Here is a 20,884-nt window from a genome sequence, read left to right on the forward strand (position 1 = left end):
CCCGTGAGAATGTTGTATGTACATCGCGCCCCGCGGATCGTAGCTTCGTATAATTATAATTATCGCGTGCTGTTCTCTCAAATGTGTGTCGTATATAATTAACAAAAGCGCATGAAATATGCGTACGATTAAAAGCGGGAGTGCCCAAGTATGAAAAGTCACGTACGATTAATGTCGAGAGGTTATCCGCACAAAGTATCGCGCGATTAAAATCGGAAAAGTCTCGCGTATAAAGTCGCGCACATACAAGTAACGTATTTACATCGGGAGTGTCGTTCAAATTGTCGTGCGATTATTTTATTTTGCTGATTAGTGCGCCCGCGTGATCATACTTTCGCGAGCGTGTGCTGTGTAAGTGCAAAAAAGACGCTATAATAATAAGTACGAACAAAAAAGGAGAAGGAAGATGAGGCCCGGGGAAGCATCGGGCAACAGCGGAGCAATCATGCGGTAAGCAGAGAGATTATAATTAAAACAAATTTATATATAATATAATATAAATATATATAAATATATAATTACATATATAATTTATATATAATAACGTAATTTTATTAAATATATTTTACGGTACGAATAAAAGTTTTATTGTGGGCATTATATTGACTTTTTCAAATATTAATTATTTTGAAAACTATTTTGTATACATATAATTTGTGTTTTTTATATGTTATAGATCAACGATTTGTACTATAGAGCTCCGCTGCTGCGCATCGTATCGGTGAGTGTATTGCATGTGTATAACATTATATAACATTATCTGTATAAGTAGATTATAATCACCAGAAATTATAACTAAAGCGCAATTCCGTAAAAAGAGTTAAGAAATTATATATTAGCTTTATATAAAAAAAAGATTTAAGAAATGATATGTTAACTTTTTCATTAAAACAATGAAATATATAATTTAAAAAAAAACTAAAAAATATATGACAAGCAAATAAAAGTGTTAAATATTTTCGTTTTTTTGGTTTATATACATTTACATATTCATGAAGACGATTAAAACTTTCTGGCGATTATTTCTATGTTATATATTAAAATATACAAATATTGCGCTATAATGAAATGGCTCACTCTAGAAACAAAATAATTTCGCAAATGTCTGGCCCCGAAAAATTCGTAAAAACATAATACGATATTTAAATATATACTGAATAATTAAAAATAAAACAAAATAGTTTCGTACAAAAGAGTTATGTAGAAGATCAAATCTCCAAGAATGCTCTCTAAGAAAGTTTCAAACCTTATTAATTAATTAAATTTAAGAGAGAGCAATATTTTTATTTAATAGTTTTTAAAATAATTTTTAGATAATTAATAATTAATTAAAAATAAATTTGTTTAAAAAATTTTTTTAATGATTTGAAGCATTTTACAATCAATTTTGATTTCTATTTTTTCGGCTCAAAAATACCTAATTTTTTCGATATTTATATAACATAATTTATTGAAATCGAAGTTTGCTTTAACTAAATATGAAGTTTTTGTATAATGTATTGTACAATGTTTGTACAATGTTGTACAAATGTAATGTACAATGTTTGTATATTTTAGAATTTATTATCAATCTAGAAAATATTTGTCTTATTGTTAGTTATCGAGAGAGATCCACATTTTACCTAGCGAAAAAGGCAAAATCGTCAAATGTTCTAGTTCGTAATAATTTGCAACATTTGCGATTTTGTAAGAAATAAATCCATGATCGTAGTTTTTCGATATATCTATCATATCATTCGCAGATCAGAGATTCTTCTTTTTCTAACGAAAAACTATAATTATATATATATTAATATATAATTTGCAGATGAAGTTATATTATTATTAACAAAAACCGAATTTTATTGAACAGATTATTCCAAATTTTGTTATTATTACAACACAAAAGCGCGCATATCATTCTTCGGTTTTTTATTAAAAAGAATAATATTTTTAAAAAAATAATATAAAGTTTATTTAAACTCGATTAATATTTTTTGACAGAAGTCAGCTGATTAAAGCGTTAATTTGCTAATTAAATTTTAAAATAATAGTATGTAATAAAAATTATAAAATAATATGTTTTAATAAGTAAAATGTTATAATACTTTAAACTCGATTAATATTTTTTGACAGTGATCAACTGATTTCTGTCATAAAATGTTATTCGAGTTTAAAGTATTATAACATATTATTTACAACATTATTATTTTAATTTTTATAACATATTTTTATTTTAAAATTTAATTAGCAAAAATTAATGCTTTAATCAGCTGATGTATGTCAAAAAATATTAATCAAGTTTAAACAAACTTTATATAAAAATATCATTTTTTTTATATAAAATCGATAAATGGCACGTGCTTGTGTTGTTCTAGTATCGTAAAAAGTATAATTGCGTACTTATATCGATTTGCACATTGCAATGTTAAAACTATCGCCGCGTTCTCCACTACTTTACGTGGACTTATAGACGGCGATTTGCGTGGGATTGGAATGTCTATGGGACTCGATCGCATTTTAAAACGCGAGTGTGCGTATGATAGTTCTTTCGAAGCATTAATTTTTAAAGAATAATTTACAAATTACAATCCCATATACTTTTGAGCTCCTGTAAAACTTTTATTCACGATTTATTATAATTAAAGTGATGTAGAAAAGACATCACAATGACGCATTCCGCGATTATTCCCGATGCTGGACTTGTAGTCGTGTATATACATACATAGTCTGAATCTTATTCGCTATAATTTATGCAAATATGCGCCGACTATTCGTTTGGGCGTCTCATAGCACACTTTATATTTTTTTTTAATATCTATTTTTAATATAATTTTAATATATATATTATTTTTATAAAAACTACAGGTTTTATATATCTTTTTAAAAGAAGATGTTAATTCAATAGAATAAAAACAATTTTTATAAAATAGATATTAATGTTACATTTATGCAACATCTTGATGCATGAATCGGTGTGTCGTGTTGCTTTGAATCAGCATTCGCATATTCACGAGAGAGCAAGGACCGTTCGGACGTAGTTGCAACCGCACGCTTACTAGGCAGGGACACTCCGATCTGATGCAAATGTGCTCTCGACACCCGATGAGATCTGCTAGGCGTGTAGGCGAGAGAGACGTCTAGCCTCTTTTGCAGGACCACTCTGAGCTGCTAAGAGTAGCGTCGCATGTCCTCGTATCCATAGGCGTCGCAAACTCTTCCTTCCAGCCTTGTTTAAAGAGCCTGATAATATTATTGAATAAGGGAGATTATAATATTATAATTCGATCATTTTCTTAGCTCATGATTACTAGATTATTTATCTAGTCAGATAATTCTATGACACATCAAATCATAATTTATGTTTACTGAATAATTTATTTACTCGATAAATTTGATATAAAAACATAAACATATAGTATTTTTTAGATGAATATTCAATCATTTAATTAAAGAAAATGGTTGTAACTGAAATGATAGCCTATGATAAAATTATACATTGCAATTATGCATTGAATCTATTTCTATAAATTTATTGACATCTTTAATTAGGAATTTGTTCCAAACTTGCAGTTTGTTCAATATTTTAACTTCAACCAAACATTTGTTATAAATAAATTTCAAGCATTTTCAAATTTTGTTAAACATACAATCTTTTCTCATATATACTTTTCGGTCTACCCTATATATTCCGCGGGAGTCGCTTGCAACTTTACATATCGAGAAGTTTCAAAGCTTTGGTAGTGGGATAAACAGGGACGCCTACACACGCGTACGACTCTTTGAACAGAAGTCGATAATGTATAAATAAAAAAAACTTACTTGATGAAGTTTGATATTGAAATATATGTCATGACGTCATATAAATTAGTTGATTTTATACGACATAAAAAAAGATATACATCCCAAAATATAATCTTACAATTACTGTATTATAGTAGCAGCTTCAGCTTCAGTACAAACACAAACGTGAGATACTAATTGCAGCACATTTCGACTTACATATACATTATGTGGAATAGAAATTTAATAGATTAGAAAGAGATCAAATAACATAAATCAATTTCTCCGATGTATTTACAATATAAATATAACGACAGTCACATGTTGGATATTCGTCATTGTGTTATCTTGGATCAAATCTATTACCTTAAAGTTCAGACATATCTAGCAAGGCGTTTAAATGTGTCGGCATCCAATTTGTACCATTATGACACACAAACAAGACGTTGCCGTCGATGTACGCTTGAACGTTGCCCACTTTGTATACTTGCTTGGCCTCTTTATATTTATTCGGGATTGGCATAAATAATATACCTCTCTCTTCACATTTCTTTTGTACAAGATCCTTGAAACCTTGCGGAATTTGTGAGGCTGTTCGTACTGCCTCTGCAAGCCTCTGTAAAATACACACAATATTTAATAATAATCGATCGATTTAACCAAATAACGTATATATGTATTATAATACATACCTCCATCCTCGGCTGTGCGATCGATGCCATTTGCGACATTGTCGGTTGAGTTCTCTCTAGGCTCGTTAAATATGAAACATGTTCCAGCGCGCCAGGTTGATTTTGTGGCCCGCTGACGGCCCTATTCATCATGTCCAATGCTTTCTTGAAATGCTCTGTGAATTATATATATTTCATGACTATATACTTTAATAAACAGCAATTGTGTGACAAACAAAAATAATTTGAGTTTGATATTGAAGAAAGGGGCGATATCCATTTACAAAAACTTACATCTCATGAATTATTTTTGTTTTTATGTATATTATAAAATTTAGATTAATGCACACACACATGCATTCTAAATTATGTAAGTTATTTCCGATTTCGCAGTCTATATATAAATATATGAAAAAAAAAGATCTATAAAATGTTTTATACAGTAAATAATTTGTATATAAACATACCTTTTATCACTGGTTCCGCCAATAATTTATCGCTCAACATGCCCTTCCAACCCATATACCAGTTTGTAACTTGATCATAATTCGGCGAATGATTGAGCCAAAGTGCCAAAACTTGCAACCATTTTGGAAAAAAGAACTTGTCTAGCAATCCTGCCATGATATGAACAGGAATCAATTCTTTCCACTCGTACACCCAATTCCATGGATCTATATGTTGTTGATGTGGGTTTATGACAAATTCGGATAGGGCTATTTGCAATTTTGGTATAATATTTTTGACTAAAAACGCTTCCATATCTCCCTTGGCAAACACTTCTGCCCAAGGTTGCAGCATTAATCTAGCGGATCTATCCGATGGATGCCAACCTCCTAATGCAGATCCAAGCTTTCTGCGTATTATTGGATAAATTAAAGTATCCAAACGATTTCCTAATTTACATAAAAAGCGATTATTATTTACTTATATAATTGTACATACAAATGTGAATCAATATATACTTACGTAATAATGGCAACCAAGGATGAATCCATGTATGGATAGGTACAGTGTCTGTAAGAGGATTCCATTCCTCCACTTCCAATGTCAATTTTGGCAAAACTAATAAATCTAATATATTTTCCAAGATCCAACTGGGCAATAACGGCATCCAATGTTCTATTAGTTCAATCAAAGGATCAGGCTGCCTACACGTCCACTGCCTAATTTGTTTAAATACATAAAAGGTATTAGAAAAGAGATATATGAAAAAAACTATTTATTTGTATATTTAAATATAGAGACTGATTCAGAAAAGATTGAAAATTTTAGGCATATGTTTACAAAGATGCCCTACAATTATTTATCATTTTTTTTTATCACAATGTAATTAAAATCCATTATAAGAATAACTCACTGTATGGCTCCTCTAATCGATGGCATCCACGCGTTCCATACTAATTGATCATAAGGATGCATAGTCCGTGTTTGCAGTGTAGTACTAGTTCCATTTTCCAAAATACACTTCCACTGTTCAAATAATTTGATAGGCTGTTTCGGTTGCATTAATGGATTCCAACTGAGTAAGCAATCTTTTATTTTTGGCATTACAAAACTACTGGCCAATTCACCGAGTTCGTACATTTTGTACTCCTCATAATAATTGTCTTGCAAATTTTTAAAAGCTTCTGCAGTTTCTTGCAGAGATAATTCATTTGTTTCGTTCATTAATCTGTCCACAATCACGAGCACATTCTCTAAAGTATCAATTAATTGACCATGTTGATCCACGACTTTCGATAAAGTCTTTTTTTCCGCTTCTAAAGCAACCACTCTGTCACTTAAATGTCTCATTCGTCGATCATTTTGTATAATATCTTGCTCGCACATATCCACGAGTAAATTTAAATTATGCTGTAGTTCTGGCAAAGCAAAATTCACCTTAGATTTTTTATCAGATGTAGTCACAGACTCGTCAGGGCATTGCTGACCACCAGCTATCGCATGATACCCACTGAGAATTCTTTGTTCTGGCCCTGTCATATCAATAACTTTAACTCTGCTTATATCACTAGACATTGGAAGCTTTCTATTGGGTTTCAACTTTCCATCTTCCAAAACTTGATCCACACTTCTATAACAGTATCTAACTTTCTTTTTATTGCTGTTATCACCCTTCCGCCATTGAGATACTTTGGATTTAGATTCTTTCGTTTCTTCTCCATTGTCATCTTTCTTTTTTTCTGGAATTTTTGGTACCTTTTCCGGACCATACGCACCAATCGCACCTCTTCCTTTTCTAAGATGTGCTTCCACCGGGGTACTTATTCCTTGTAATTGTTTACCCAAACCTTTGCCAGGTTCAAATCCCATCTAAATAAACAAATATCTTTTTTATTATCGTGTTTTATTGAAATTTATATATATAAATAATAGATCATTATTTAAAAAATACCTGTAATAACAATTTAGCACCAATACCCCTTGTATGTGCTTCCCAACTACCCATTCCACCTTTCATTAATAATGGATTTATTTGATTACGTTTTTTACGCAGACCTGCGATATCGCCGTCTAAATTCAAAGAGAAAGATGGACGTGGTTTCGAATTATTTGGCCTTTCATCTTCTGAGCTAAATAAGAAATAAAAATATATAGATTTATTTTAATAAAGAAATACGCAGAAAAACATATATGCTAGAAATGCTATTATGTATTAAATCTCACCTAGAATCATGCTTTGTTTGAGAATCTCGTGTCTCTTCTTCATCTTCTTCATTATCAATATCTTCCTTATCTTTTGGTTTCCCTGCTTGTTGGATACCACCAGCAACAAAATTAACTGGTGTTGTATAATTTTTAGGGCCCTTATTAAAAGTTTTGAAAGATGGTCTGGCAGATAATTCATCCTCATCGCTGTCATCTGCCCATATTCCTATGTTCAAATCAGAGAAGATTGTGATTACAAATTTTATATATGTATATATATATATAATTTTCACATAATCACACATTAAATCTTCGGTCTATTTAATTCTCCCTTTTAATAACATAATATTAATAATAATTTGGATATATTATACCTAGCATTTGTTGCTTCTTCGAAAGTTTGCGTCGAGGACGAACTATGTTAAATTCATTGTCCAAATCATAATCAGTGATTTCAAAGCTTTCCACTTCGTCTTCAGACATCCTGTTCTTTTTTTATCAGAGAGAGCGTACTAAAAAAATCTAAATCCCAACTGATTGTGAGATTAATTGTGGTATAACAATATAATTTGATGCAACTCAGAGATAACCTCAAATGTAAGTGTCAATTGAATGAGACTCTTGAGAGCGCTATGTGGAGAAAACGTGAATTACGTAGCCATTCGTACGAAACTTCTCAGTGAATAACTATGCTATGTTACTGGTTTTTGATTCTGTTCCGTGCTATGCCGACAAAATGTCGGAAATAAAAATCTGCTATAATGCAGCAGTCATATTCATATTAGATTATTATTTGATCGAATAATGAGATAATTTAGTATTTATTGAGTATTTACTCGCTATTCGATATGTACATTAATTTGGTTAACTACAATAGCTCTATCATTTGTGTTACATATATATAATAATATATATAATAAAATATATGATAATAAAATATATGATATATATATATTTAAAGGAATGAAAAAATAAATAAAACAGGATGTTATTTTGCATTAAATTGTAGTCTCTATTATATGATAAAATGATATATACTTGACAATATAATTATATATATATCATTAATATAATAAAGTTGTTCAGCAAGTTTATTTTGTAATTCGTTAAACATCATAATAATAATAAAATATGATAAGTACACGTGCACACGCATATACATATATATTAATATTAATAATATATAATTACACTAAACTCATCATATCTGCTATCTAAAAATTGAATTTTAGTTTTTTCTAACACATGCATTAATTAAAACCGGAAACCTGTTTAGGACCCTGTTAGTATTAAAAAGAGAGATATTGCTCACAATCAGAGAAGCGACAGAAAAAGCTACAGAGAATTTCAGATTTTTAAGATGAGTTTTGTATTATATATATATATATATATATATAGGATATATTTTGCGTTTTCCATCGAACACGATCTTTACAGTGGTAATCAAATATTCACGTCTTCCCCCCCCCAATCTTCCTTTATCATAGCAGCACCTTTCTCTGCTATCATAATTGTCGGCGCGTTTGTATTGCCCGAAACTATGTGCGGCATAATCGACGCATCGATTACACGTAATCCTTTAATTCCGTAGACTTTTAATCTAGCGTCGACGACAGCATTTCTATCATTGGCGGGTCCCATCTTACAGGTGCCAACCTGATGATAAATCGTCGATGTGAAATGACGCGCAAAGCAATACCAATAATCATCCGATAAAATATTATATTGCGAACATCCTGCTAGCTTATTCGTATTTAATGTTGCATTTAACTTTTGCATAGTAGGAGTGCGCCTTATCTCTTCCAGGATTTTCACGCTCTCTATCTGAAATTATCATAACTTTTATTAAATTCTTATAACACAGTTTTTTATGTTACGGGATCTTTGATTATTTTTCTTTGATATTGAATTAAGCTAACAAATAATTAAGGAATCACGGATCTGACTCTTATCGACAAATATATAAATAATATATGTATCGTACTAAAACTTCAAGATCATAAGGATCGTCGAAATAATTTGGAACTATGATGGGAGCCTTTGTCGGATCGCTCGAATTAAGTCTGATGTAGCCTCTGCTGCGTGGTCTCAGAAGAAGCGGAAAAATTCCATAAGCTTGAACGTCTGCTGGAATATTTGCGTTCAAAGAGGAGGCATCTTGTGCGTTAATCCCGTATAAGGCTGCTACGAGAAGTCCATAATCGGAAGCGCTCGAAAGAATTAGTTGTATGTCCGGCCAATCCGGCTCCGCATATCTGCACCATTCAAGTAACAGTGAATAATTAATTATAATTATAAAAATATTATATGCGCATATCGTTCTCTTTAAATTATATACTGAATTAAATTTTATACCACTATAACAATTAATAATTAATAAACCAAAATTAAATGACACGAAGGTCTAGGATATCGCTTACTTGGTATAGACAAACGCAGTTCCTCCGCTTAAAACATTCGAATAAAGTGGATCAGAACTCTTATTTTGTATCAATTCTAGAATATTTTCCAAATTTGCAGCCGCAATAAAACTCATGGTGAGATTCTTATCTATTTCGCTAGGAGGATTGATAATATAAGTTATTCCGGCCAGTCCCACGTGATCCTGAAGATTCTTTCCTACACCGGGTGCATCATACACCACAGGTATTTTCATCTCTACGAGATGCTTTTTTGGCCCGATCCCCGAAAGCATCAGAAGCTGTGGCGAATTTATCGAACCGGCGGAAAGAATTACTTCGCGTTTCGCTTTGATCACGAAATGTTGCTGATTCCTACGAAACTGCACTCCGTATGCTATCTTCGCTCCAGAATCTATAAAAAAATCGAATGTTCATCTTTATATATACGACATTGAAACTATCACATTACTTGATTTACCGTAATCGCATATAGTTGCGAAATATTCAATATGTTAATCGAAAATCAATATCTCTCTTTTCACTACAATCAGATGGTCACAATAATACATGTAATGTTATCCGGATATATATTGGTGTCTTGATAAATTTGGCAGAGAGAGAGAGAGAAAAAAATTGTTAAGTAATATAATTTTTCGAACCTTCTTTCACTAATATTTTTTCCACGATGGAATTTAAGCTGACGTTTAAATTCGCTCTCTTCGAAATGGGACGGAGAAAGGCTTTGGCAGTGCTGCACCGTAATCCATCTCTTAAAGTACCATATAATAATGAGAAACCAGTCTGATTTGCACCATTTAAATCTTGTTCTTCGAATCCCAGGTCTTTACCGGATTGAAGAAAGTAATAGTCTATTAGCTGATTGTATTTGAAACGCTCTACCGTCAAGTATCCGCCCTTGCCATGATCAGGCGAGTCGACAAGTTTCTTGTCTCTAATATCTTCGGATACTTTGAAAAACGGCAAGACACTATCGTAATCCCATCCCTTATTACCAAGAGCCGCCCAAGAATCGTAGTCCTTTTTGTTACCGCGTATGTAAATCATTGCGTTTATGACGCTGGTACCACCTAGCACCTAGAAAAATGGATCATTGCAATTTAATCTGGAATCCTTTTATATAATGTTCTACTTTATTATATCGCTTACTAAGATTACAGTTTATTAATAAGAATTGCTCTCTGCTTTTGTTCTATCAATCTCTATCAAAAAGTTCAGCTGAATAATTTAATATATCCGTTAGAAATAAATTTAACATTTTACATATAGTATATATTTAATTCTTTTATTATACATTTAAAATATATTATAAAGACTAGTTTGGAATTTTAATTTAAGAATATTAAAAACAAAACGTTTTATTATATACTAACAAAAGATATCTATTATTTTAATCTAATAATTTAATCTTTTTAAAACATTAGAAAAATATTGATATAAAAAAAGAGAGAGAACACATTAGAGAAATATATTAATATAATATTGATATAATAAATATTGATATATATCTTGATATAAAACCATTGATATATATCTTTCTAATATTGATGCAGTACGAAATAGAGTAAAAAGCAAGAGTTAATAAGGAAATTGTTACGATGAAGTCAAGAAGTATAAATAGAATAAAAGTTGAGAGAACAACGGAAAAGTTTAACAAAATTAATATACGAGACGATGAATTTGGATATAAAAAAATACTGGTTTCCAATGATTTATCACACATGCGCATGCTATTGTCTAAGATACCTTTCCACGTGGCCAACTGCACTGATGGTTTTCCATGGATAAGCAGTAATTAGATGATGGTGCCGTTTTATAGTCCCAATCGGAGGATGTATGAAACAAACTTCCGATAGTATATGGTACGTCGGACAAGACCTCCTCATCGGCGCCGGCTTCGAGCAAGAGTACAGTATGATTTTCCGATAATCGGTTAGCTAGCACAGCACCGGCAGATCCTCCGCCAATTATCACAAAATCATATTCAAGTGATAAGTTTTCCGTCGAATGCACGCGATTTTCCTTGTCTACTATATCCGGACGATAAATAACAATCAGAGTCCCCAGCAGCATTAGAAATACTTGCATAGGTAGAGGCGTACTTAGAAGATTAATAGTCATCTTGCTGAATTTTGATATTCGTTGTACAGTTGCTCAATCCTAGATTTTTACAATAATAATTATTATTTTAGTTTAACGTATAAATATTTTGATCTATATATGCATATGTACTTATATGTACGATTATATATATATATATATATATATATATATATATATATATGTCATCATAACGAAAATATTTACGATATGTATAAATTACTCATTATTATAATCAAAACAGAGAGAGAGAGAGAGAGAGGATTAAAATATCAATTATAATTTTTTCACATGTCAAGAGTAGCAGCTAAAACCTTTCGAAGTCTTACTTACAATTAGAATTATGATTTTTAATAACATAAGATTGAAATCATTGAGGAGAAATGGTCTTAAGACGAATTTAGATGCATGTCGAGATATATACAGGGTGTCCCAGAATTCGCGGACACGGAATATACAGCGTGATTGTCCATGCCAAAAGAAACAACTTTTTCCTCTGACAAAATTGCGTCTGAACACTATTTTCTAAATGAGAGCAACTTAAAGCTAACGAATAAGCGCTCCAGATTACGCATGAATCAGGAGCGGCGCGCACACAGTGTGAACGCGAATTCTGGGACATCCTGTATATATATGAGAAATAATGTATGCTCTGATATTCGTTTATCAAGTCATTTCTATCTCTGTGTACACATATATACAGGGTGTCCGGTGGTTCGCGTTTCACCTGTCGTAGGCAGATTCCTGGGATCATTTGGAGACGTTTTTTCCTCAGCGAAAATGTCGAGGGAGGTCATCATTTTTTGCATGTTCCCAATTTTTGTCATTATGTATCTTTGTAACTAAGCCTTAAATTAAAATTCTATTAAAGTAAACTCTATCTGAAATTAACTAAAGAATGTGATTTTGTTAATATTTTATTTCCACAAGGCTTAATTTGTGAAAAACCCTTTATTTTCAATTGCTTATAACTCGAAAATTATTGGTGCCTCGACATTTTCGCTGAGGAAAAATCGTCTCCAAATGATCTCAGGAATCTGCCCACGACAGGTGAAACGCGAACCACCGGACACTCTGTAATACTCCTACATATAAAGAACGACAAACAAAATTAGCTCTGCAGTGAAAATCAATATTAGTTGATTTATGAAAATCAATAATAGATGACAGATTGTACGCGTGTAAGTGTAATTATAAACTTGAGCATGCGAATTTTATGCAATATAATTGGCTATCTTTGATCACTTATAAAAACTATGAATACACTTATAAACACTTATAAAAACTTGTGACAGTTTTATATTAAAATTTTCGATTCTACTTTGCTTCCAAAATACGTTTTTAAAATATTTATATCGCAATTGTTAAAATATATTATAGTCTTTCATGATGTACACGCACAAGTTAGATATTATTTATTTATAATTTAACTTAAATAGTAGCAAAATGTTTATTGAAACTATTTGCTTTATTTTTTACTATAAAAAAAAACTATTAAAACCCATTGTTAAATTGTCAAAGTTATCGGAATCATGTCTTTACACTAAATATTGCTTATTCTGCGTATATTTTATAAGTCTTACCGATTGTATAATAACGATACTTCCGTCTGGAATTGCAGAACTGCGTATTCACCTATGTCGTCGCGATGAATTAAAGTTAAATCCGAACATGCGAACGAATAAAAATGCTAAATTTATGAAATAAAATTACCATAAAAACATGCCTTGACTTGTATCATGCAATATATAAATTATTCACTTTCAGTGACACACTTAATAAATGTGAAATATTGAACACTTCCACATACAAAAGTAATAACATATAATGTTAGGAGGAAAAAATATAATTATGCATAATCAGCATAATTAGAACCACGCCACGTGTGCATGACTGCTTATTGTAGCTTGTATACGAACATGTAGAGAGAGACATTTAAGATAATACACATTGCCATATATATTTAGCGCATATTTAGCGCATAAATGTTTTAATGGCATTATAATTAAATATCATTATTAATAATATATGGGCTATATAATTAGTTAGTTTGAAATTATTGGAATTTAAAATTATTATTGATGCATTAAGTTAAAGATTCTCAATGTTGCACTCTAAAATATATTTATAATAATTTGCACAAAAAGATTACTATATGCGCTATATATATTATTTAATCTTTAATCTATACACACACATATATTAACATATATATTAGAATTGTTAAATAAAATTGCGCGCAATATGTTATATGTTTTTTATAGATTACATATATACAGGGTGTCCCGAAACTACCGCGAGATATTTTAAAGGCAGATTCTCTGGCCAATTTAAAAACTTTCCTTATTTTTCCTCAGCGAAAATGTCGAGGCACCAATAATTTTCGAGTTATAAGCGATTAAAAATAAAGGGTTTCTCGTAAAATATTATTTTGATGCTTCTTGTCTCATGTATACCTATGTATCTTAATATAATTGTCTAATACAAATATGTATATGTGTGTAGCTCTAATACTGATCCAATTAAATGCTCATTTTAATTTTAATGACAAGTTAAAGAATTCTAAAAAGAATTTGTTTACAATTACTTACTGTAATGTCAAAATATATACTTGAAGTTAATCAATTTATATACTGTACAATAATTAACGTTGCGAGTTAATTAAATATTTGTATCAATTAGAGATTAATAAGCACCAATTTGGTAATTCATTCTTATTATGACAATAACAGCTTTTTTTTCATCGCATCCATTAATAATGCGCAAAAAATTTTTACTTGTTAGAAAGTCATCGAAATTAACTCGATATAAATATATAATAAAATAATTGTATCAGCGAAAAAAAGAATGATAAAAAATTTATATAAACTATAAGGAAACTGTTTCGTAAATATACTTATTGCAGAATTATATTACACATACACACACATACATATTAAATCAAATTAAAACACACTCACACAAACATATACTTATATACAGGCATGCGTGTATCGTATATGTGTATATACATATATATCCATAAGCAGAATTTAACTTTTATACATCAAATTCGATTTAATTTTTGTTTAAAAATATATATATGATATGCAATTTTAAACAATTCTTAAAAGATAATATCATTCTTGATTCATTTTATTACTTTGTTTACATAACCCTTTTAATTTACATACACATATATACATATATAAGCTCTCTCATTTTATTTATAATAATCTTTCGCCAATTATACAGAAGAATGATCACAGATCATACACTCAAGAAAATAATTTATATATAATATACTCCATATATAATATATATTAATCGTGCTACAAAATATATCCTCGCGCTAATTTCGCGAGAATGTTATATAATTACATATATTAGTACATACCTTTCCTCTTATTTTTCTTACAGAAGATATAATTTATATATCATCAATATTGTAATCGCTACAAAATATTCCTTTTGCACTATTTCATCGTTTCTCTAATGGAAGAAAATAATTTAGATTAGTACATATTGAGCGTAACTGCAAAATGTACTCAATCTCCAAAACTGCAAAAATCTTCAGACTATAGATAACGAAATCAGATAAGATATACGGGAGTCTTTTGATATGAGAGAGAAATTGCAAAACAAACAATCACTACTGGTCTGTCTTCACGAAAGAGAATGCTCATCATACGTACGTACAATATATATATAATATGTATGTCGCCCAGGAAGGTACGTGAAGGAACGTCATTTTATTTATTTAAAAATAAATAAATCTTTGATTGTGTATATGTACTTTCTCTCTTTATACAATAATTCTATAATTTAATCTCGATAGAATCGGCGCTTGGACCCGCGATAATGACACTATTATTGGCAGTAATGTTGGTTTGCAATCGTTGATGATTCTCGCGCTTCTTCATCGTGTAATTGTTAGGTTTCTTGCCAGTCAATATCATCAGATCCGAATGTATTCTGAAGTGTAATCTAGACTCTAATAAGTAGCCCGTATAATTTTTCCTAGAAAAATTTAAATGCAATTAATTTAATTAACTTCTCATAAAAACTGACAAATTTAATACAAAATCATATCATACAATAACATAATAGAAAATCCAGACTTACTTAGCGTCTTCCAAAAATCCTATAGCCAGCTGAGTATCGCCCTGATCTTGAGCCATTAAAGCTAATTCTACGGTAGCATAGGGAAATAAGTACGTGTCCTCCTTGACGGATTTCTCCAATTGTAAAACGCGTCGCAGACACTCCTCCGCCTGCAAAGGATGTTGCATTTGTCGCAAACAGGCGCCTTTCAACAGCAATAAAAGCGCTTCATTGTCCGCGTGAAACTCGTTTTTCCTGCGCACACAAGATATTACATTTATTTAAAAAAAAAAAAAGTTATAATTAGCACATCTTTCATCATTTTTGCATTTTTATTTATCATAAAATAATCGAATTCATTTAAAATAATCGTTATTTTTATTTCTATCATTTTTTCCCATTTCAAGCCACTTTATTATGTATAATTAATACGTATTAATATATATATATATATATATATATATATATATATATATAATACGCTCATATATTAATACATAAAGAATATTGAATTGTTTAAATAAAATTAACGTTTAACTCACGAGGTTTTGAGTTCTTTCTCCGTCTCCTCTATCCTTTTGAAAATATTCAACATCAAATCTTGCCGCTTGCCTATTATCCTAAACAGATTCCACACGTACATAAGCTCGAATATGGGCAAGATTAGATTCTTCTTTTGCGCAAAATAACGCTCCGTCCTCTTGATCACAAACTTTTCCATCGGCAGCGACTTGCCCGCAATACGCTGCTTGTAGGTCGGCGCCTGCATCATCAGGCTGTCGATCAGTTGTTTCTCATCGCTCCCGGACGGCGATTTCTGCATAATCAAAATCGCAGCCTTCTGGTACAAGTAGATAGTGCGCGACCAATTGGACTCATTCGCCAACATCGTGGCATATATGACCGCCTTATTCCATTGCTGCATCGAGCAGTGCGCCCACATCAATTCCCAATAACAGATATGATGAAACTGCGACCATACATTCTGACTTTTCCACGATTTTATATACCAGTCTATGCAATCTTCAAAATTGCCCCGCGTGAGCTCTAATCTTCCCTTGAAGAACAAGAACCATACGCCATTTGGATACATGTTCAGCTCCTGTTTCAATACTTGCTCGCACCATTCTAGGTCGCCGTCCGAGTGACTCAGTACGAAAGTGACGAATAGATTGTAAGACAGCAAGGTCATAACGCATAGGATTTGTCGCAGACCTCTCCTCTCATTATAACCAGCTTTCAATTCCGCTAAACCATATGTCTGTCAATGAATGAATGACCAATCAGTTGATAAATAAAACTTTACGCATCACTATCATATCATTTATCATTTATGAAAGTTTCTAATCACCTTATCGCCGGAGAATCCGATAAACTCTAATAATTTAACAATTCGCGCCGGTAACAATGAGATCATCTGGAACAAGATAGAATTTAAAAATGTAACATTTATGCGATAATACTTATTTATAGTAAAGATAAAATTGTACACATATATACCAAGTTGAATGCACCGATACCCATACGAACGCCACTTTCGAAATGTACTTTGTGACTATCGTTTCCCCATTTGCGGTTGTTCAAGATCGTCTTGCATTCCCTGCACACAAAAAAGGATAATCATGAAAAAATTGCTGAAGAGATTGAGATCCGATTGAACATCAGCGCGATGTTATTTACTTATATGACAGAAAACAGGTACGAATTTTCAATCCCGCCTTGACAAAGCTGACCAGAGTCTCGTCTTCCACAAACGTGAGCAACGATTTTAAGAGGAGCGACTCGGCATAACAGAGTTCCGCATGCACTTCCTCTGTAAGATTAATTCTCGGTCATTCCTTTCATGCACTACTACGCTTTAAATACAAAAGCCACATAATTACATCCAAGTTAATTTACGAAATTGTGTCTTAAAGTTAATATTAATTCTTAATTGATTTTTAGTTTTAGTTAAAAATTTCTAATTAATTTCTCCATACACACGATCATTTGTAATAACACCGTTACAAAAAACTTATAATAATAAATTATCTCAATATTTTTTATTTTTTATTATTATTTCCTCGTGATTAGAAGGCGAACAGACGCATGCCATATCAGAGCTGATAAGTATATTTATGTAGTTTTTATTATTGAAAAAGTTTGTTATTGAGAAATTACTTATAGTCTTGAAAGAGTTATCAATAAAGTTAAGTGCTTATATCTTGATATTTATTAATCATTACAAGAAGCGAACTTCGCGCATACTGAATTATTATAAGTATATGCACAAATGCAATACGTTACCATTCGTGTAAGCGTCGTAGTTGATCTTCTTCACTATTTTCCCGATATTCTGCGTGATAGTGTTATGTTTTCGGTGTTTGGAACATACGCTCATACATTGCTTTAATGTCTCCGACGCCTTCTCGACATGTTTCTACATATTGCACATGATATATTGTTAAAGAAAGAGATTTCCCCGTGATATTCTCTATTGTAAGTTGGATAAATAAAAATAAAATGCGTAACGGAAAGGACATAACGAATGATCAGTACTTGTTCAAATGTAAGAATTGCTTCTAAAAATGCGAATACGCTAGTCCCCAGAGAATGGTACATGCTACTGTCCGCCCATGGTTCTAAAATCTTCTTCGCCTGATCGAAGTCATTGTTAAAGAAACAATGAATTGCCTTTTTCGATTCCATTATCGCTGTATCCAAATCCATAGAAGTGAGTCTGAAGCAAGAGATGCATTTATACTTTAAGTAAAAAAAAAAAAAAAAAATTTGAAAGTAAAAAAATGCATTTGCATAAAATAATAATGTATGCAAATGTATGTATCTACGTACTGTGGTAATGATTCCTGAGCGTCTTGAAACTGAAAAAAAAAAAAAACACAAGATACACACATTAAATACGATAGAAAAAATACGAATGATTATATAAAGAGCAAATATAAAAATATAGATAATTTCAATCTACCTCATCATCACCTTCAACGTCTGACATTTTCGGTTTGTGTTAGGAAATTTTTCTGTTCTGTAAAACCAATATAAATAATTGTATAAAAGTAGCTTTTTACACAATCTCTATGCATTAAATTACATATTAAAGATTATTAAGCTGCGAAAAAATAATCTTCAATCGGCTCGACTCGAGTATTGACTTTAGACTTCGCAATCTTATTGACAATATAATTATATGCGAAGAGATCATTGTTGTTTCTAAGTAGTTAGCAAAATGATAAACAAATTTTGTTTTGAGACATTTTTTCCGCAAACGCAGCGCTTATATATTTAATTATTTGTATGTAAACAGATTATTTTGACATAAAATGACTGAAAAAATTATATATACGATAATAAGCGAATAATGATTGATAAATAATGATAATAAATAAAGATAATAATTATAGTAGATAATAAAAAAAATATTGAATATATTAAAACTGCTCTTATATATTACAATCATGCAAGCTTAAACGAGCATTTTTACTATATAAACGTCATATAAACGTCATACAAACGTCATATCATACATCACATTTTTAATTTAAAATATTTTTAATATTAAATATTTTTAGTTTAAAATATTTAAAATATCGAGATATTTTTTAATTGATCTCGTATCATATCTATTTGGTTTGTATATTAGCTAAGTACAAAAATGATTACGCTTACAATAATCAGCCTCTGAAAAATTTTTTTAAATCAAACTTATTTTAATTCCCGCATGAAAGTGGAATGTAATAAATAATTTAACTTTTTTATTTTCTGCTATTTTTCTTCAATTTTATTCATTAATTCTACTTTACTGTGGATGGATTGTGAAGTCTTTCAAATGCTGGAGAGCAAGAAACTCGTAATAAAACACAAATAAATGTAATGAGAGAATAAGACAGTTGTCTTTAAAAAAAATTGCTCTTATAAAATATCCTATGCATCAAAATCACAATTTTTCAAAAAACAATAAAAATAGATCTTTTGTAGACAGAGATTATGTCTTGTAATAAATTATTTTATATTTTATTTTTACTCGAAAAAAATGTGATTTTTTTTAAATAAAAGAGCATCTACATAAAAGTGCAGTTTATCAAACAAACCCGATTTCGCCTGTTTATTTACAAGTAGGAAGCCTCGTAAGCCAACACACACATAATCACAAAATATCGCGTTGTGCACGATATCATGAATTTTAAATTGAACTTATAGAAATTGGAAATTCTTTTTCGCGAAAAGCCGATTCTCTGCAAGAGACACGGACTATATGAATTGAAAAGCACGATGAGCGATGATTTCAGTGCTGCATGAGGAAAGTAGACTGCCACGAAGAAAGTCTAAAAGGCTAGAGAGACCTACATTTCCTAAATCCGCACCCGGAGGGGAATGGAGAAAGCGCGCGAGCTCGCGAAATTTTCGTGCAATTCTGTGCGATGCACCAACCGGCAATTGCAAATGTATTTGCGAAATATTCATCAACTGGCTTTTATCTACAATTTTTACAGTAGACTTTGAGTTACGATTAAAAACGATTACCTCAAGCTAGGCTTATTTATAATGTGATAAGATTACAAATTAATCTTTTCTAAAGTGTACTATGTATATGGTATTATAAGATGAAAAATATGTGATTAATAATATATTTTACGGAAAATTGGATTCTTAAATTTATTTATGTAGCAATAATTTCTCTTTTTATGTTAAAATAATTATAAATTAAAAAAAATATATTATTTTAATTCCATGCATGATATTTTAATTTCAAGCAGATATTATATATATATATATATATATATATATATATATATATATACATATATACAATTAATCAAATTGTCATTTTTTGCAAATGCATGTGCATTTTATGTTGCATATAAAATTGAAAAAAAATTTATTTCTGAATCTATTATATTAAATCATGGAATATATATTTTATATATTCAGAAATAGATTCAGAAATAATTTTTTGTCCAATTTATGTGGAACACATGTGCAAGAAGTGACAATTCGAAAACACACAAGCTCTCTCAGAAAAAATAGCAGAAGATTAAAAAGATAAAGAAGATTTCAAAAATTATAATCTCTAATTCACAGAAGATTAAAGAAGTTTTTCACAATAAATTTTTGATAATTTTTAAAAATTCTTTTTACTCCTCTCTCGTGCAACATACTTTAGTACCAATTAGCCTAGAAACAAAATATCAAGATATATTG

General features: G+C 30.7%; 3 protein-coding genes across 6 annotated transcripts in view; 1 reads left to right on the forward strand and 2 right to left on the reverse strand.

Moving 5' to 3' along the window:
* The window catches only part of Tbc1d22 (TBC1 domain family member 22), a 27,927-nt gene continuing 7,043 nt past the window's right edge, over positions 1-20,884 (forward strand). Inside the window, exons 1-2 of the mRNA XM_083046319.1 lie at positions 1-450; positions 677-721. The gene's annotated coding sequence lies outside the window, so the exon portion shown is untranslated. The remainder of the gene's footprint in view (positions 451-676; positions 722-20,884) is intronic.
* Sip1 (septin interacting protein 1) lies at positions 2,259-15,212 on the reverse strand. Of its 3 annotated transcripts, XM_083046314.1 has the most exons (10): positions 14,982-15,212; positions 11,252-11,665; positions 10,448-10,582; positions 7,104-7,324; positions 6,832-7,009; positions 5,794-6,749; positions 5,403-5,599; positions 4,901-5,329; positions 4,455-4,609; positions 3,430-4,378 (listed from the first exon to the last, which is right to left on the reverse strand). In XM_083046314.1, exons 2-10 carry the CDS (start codon positions 11,624-11,626, stop codon positions 4,130-4,132), a joined length of 2,895 nt encoding a protein of 964 aa, XP_082902440.1. In that variant the 5' UTR covers positions 11,627-11,665; positions 14,982-15,212; the 3' UTR covers positions 3,430-4,129. The 3 variants fall into 3 exon arrangements, with proteins under 3 accessions (XP_082902439.1, XP_082902440.1, XP_082902438.1); XM_083046313.1 differs by lacking the exons at positions 10,448-10,582; positions 11,252-11,665; positions 14,982-15,212 and adding exons at positions 2,259-3,222; positions 7,460-7,722 and having other exon boundaries at positions 4,129-4,378; positions 7,104-7,311; XM_083046312.1 differs by lacking the exons at positions 10,448-10,582; positions 11,252-11,665; positions 14,982-15,212 and adding an exon at positions 7,460-7,722 and having other exon boundaries at positions 7,104-7,311.
* Positions 15,362-20,884, reverse strand: part of LOC145940782 (tetratricopeptide repeat protein 39B) — a 6,266-nt gene continuing 743 nt past the window's right edge. For both annotated transcript variants that reach the window (XM_083046317.1, XM_083046316.1), the window contains exons 2-11: positions 18,654-18,710; positions 18,521-18,549; positions 18,227-18,407; positions 17,975-18,107; positions 17,369-17,501; positions 17,189-17,288; positions 17,040-17,105; positions 16,231-16,949; positions 15,710-15,943; positions 15,362-15,604 (exon numbers count right to left, since the gene is read on the reverse strand). In XM_083046317.1, the coding sequence (XP_082902443.1) occupies positions 15,403-15,604; positions 15,710-15,943; positions 16,231-16,949; positions 17,040-17,105; positions 17,189-17,288; positions 17,369-17,501; positions 17,975-18,107; positions 18,227-18,407; positions 18,521-18,549; positions 18,654-18,680 (1,824 nt within the window). In that variant the 5' untranslated portion in view covers positions 18,681-18,710 and the 3' untranslated portion in view covers positions 15,362-15,402. The remainder of the gene's footprint in view (positions 15,605-15,709; positions 15,944-16,230; positions 16,950-17,039; positions 17,106-17,188; positions 17,289-17,368; positions 17,502-17,974; positions 18,108-18,226; positions 18,408-18,520; positions 18,550-18,653; positions 18,711-20,884) is intronic.

Source organism: Prenolepis imparis, unplaced genomic scaffold, assembly GCF_030444845.1.
Source record: "Prenolepis imparis isolate NDT839.2.m4 unplaced genomic scaffold, iyPreImpa1.0 SCAF_9, whole genome shotgun sequence".
Taxonomy (NCBI): Eukaryota; Metazoa; Arthropoda; class Insecta; order Hymenoptera; family Formicidae; genus Prenolepis; species Prenolepis imparis.

Excerpts from the sequence above, each read along its gene's own strand:
- Sip1 (XM_083046314.1), bottom strand. The coding sequence starts at position 11,626 with ATGACTATTAATCTTCTAAGTACGCCTCTACCTATGCAAGTATTTCTA. Across the intron at positions 10,583-11,251 it reads GCAGTTGGCCACGTGGAAAG|GTGCTAGGTGGTACCAGCGT; the intron begins GTATCTTAGACA and ends CCATTTTTCTAG. Across the intron at positions 4,610-4,900 it reads GGCGGAACCAGTGATAAAAG|AGCATTTCAAGAAAGCATTG; the intron begins GTATGTTTATAT and ends TATAATTCACAG.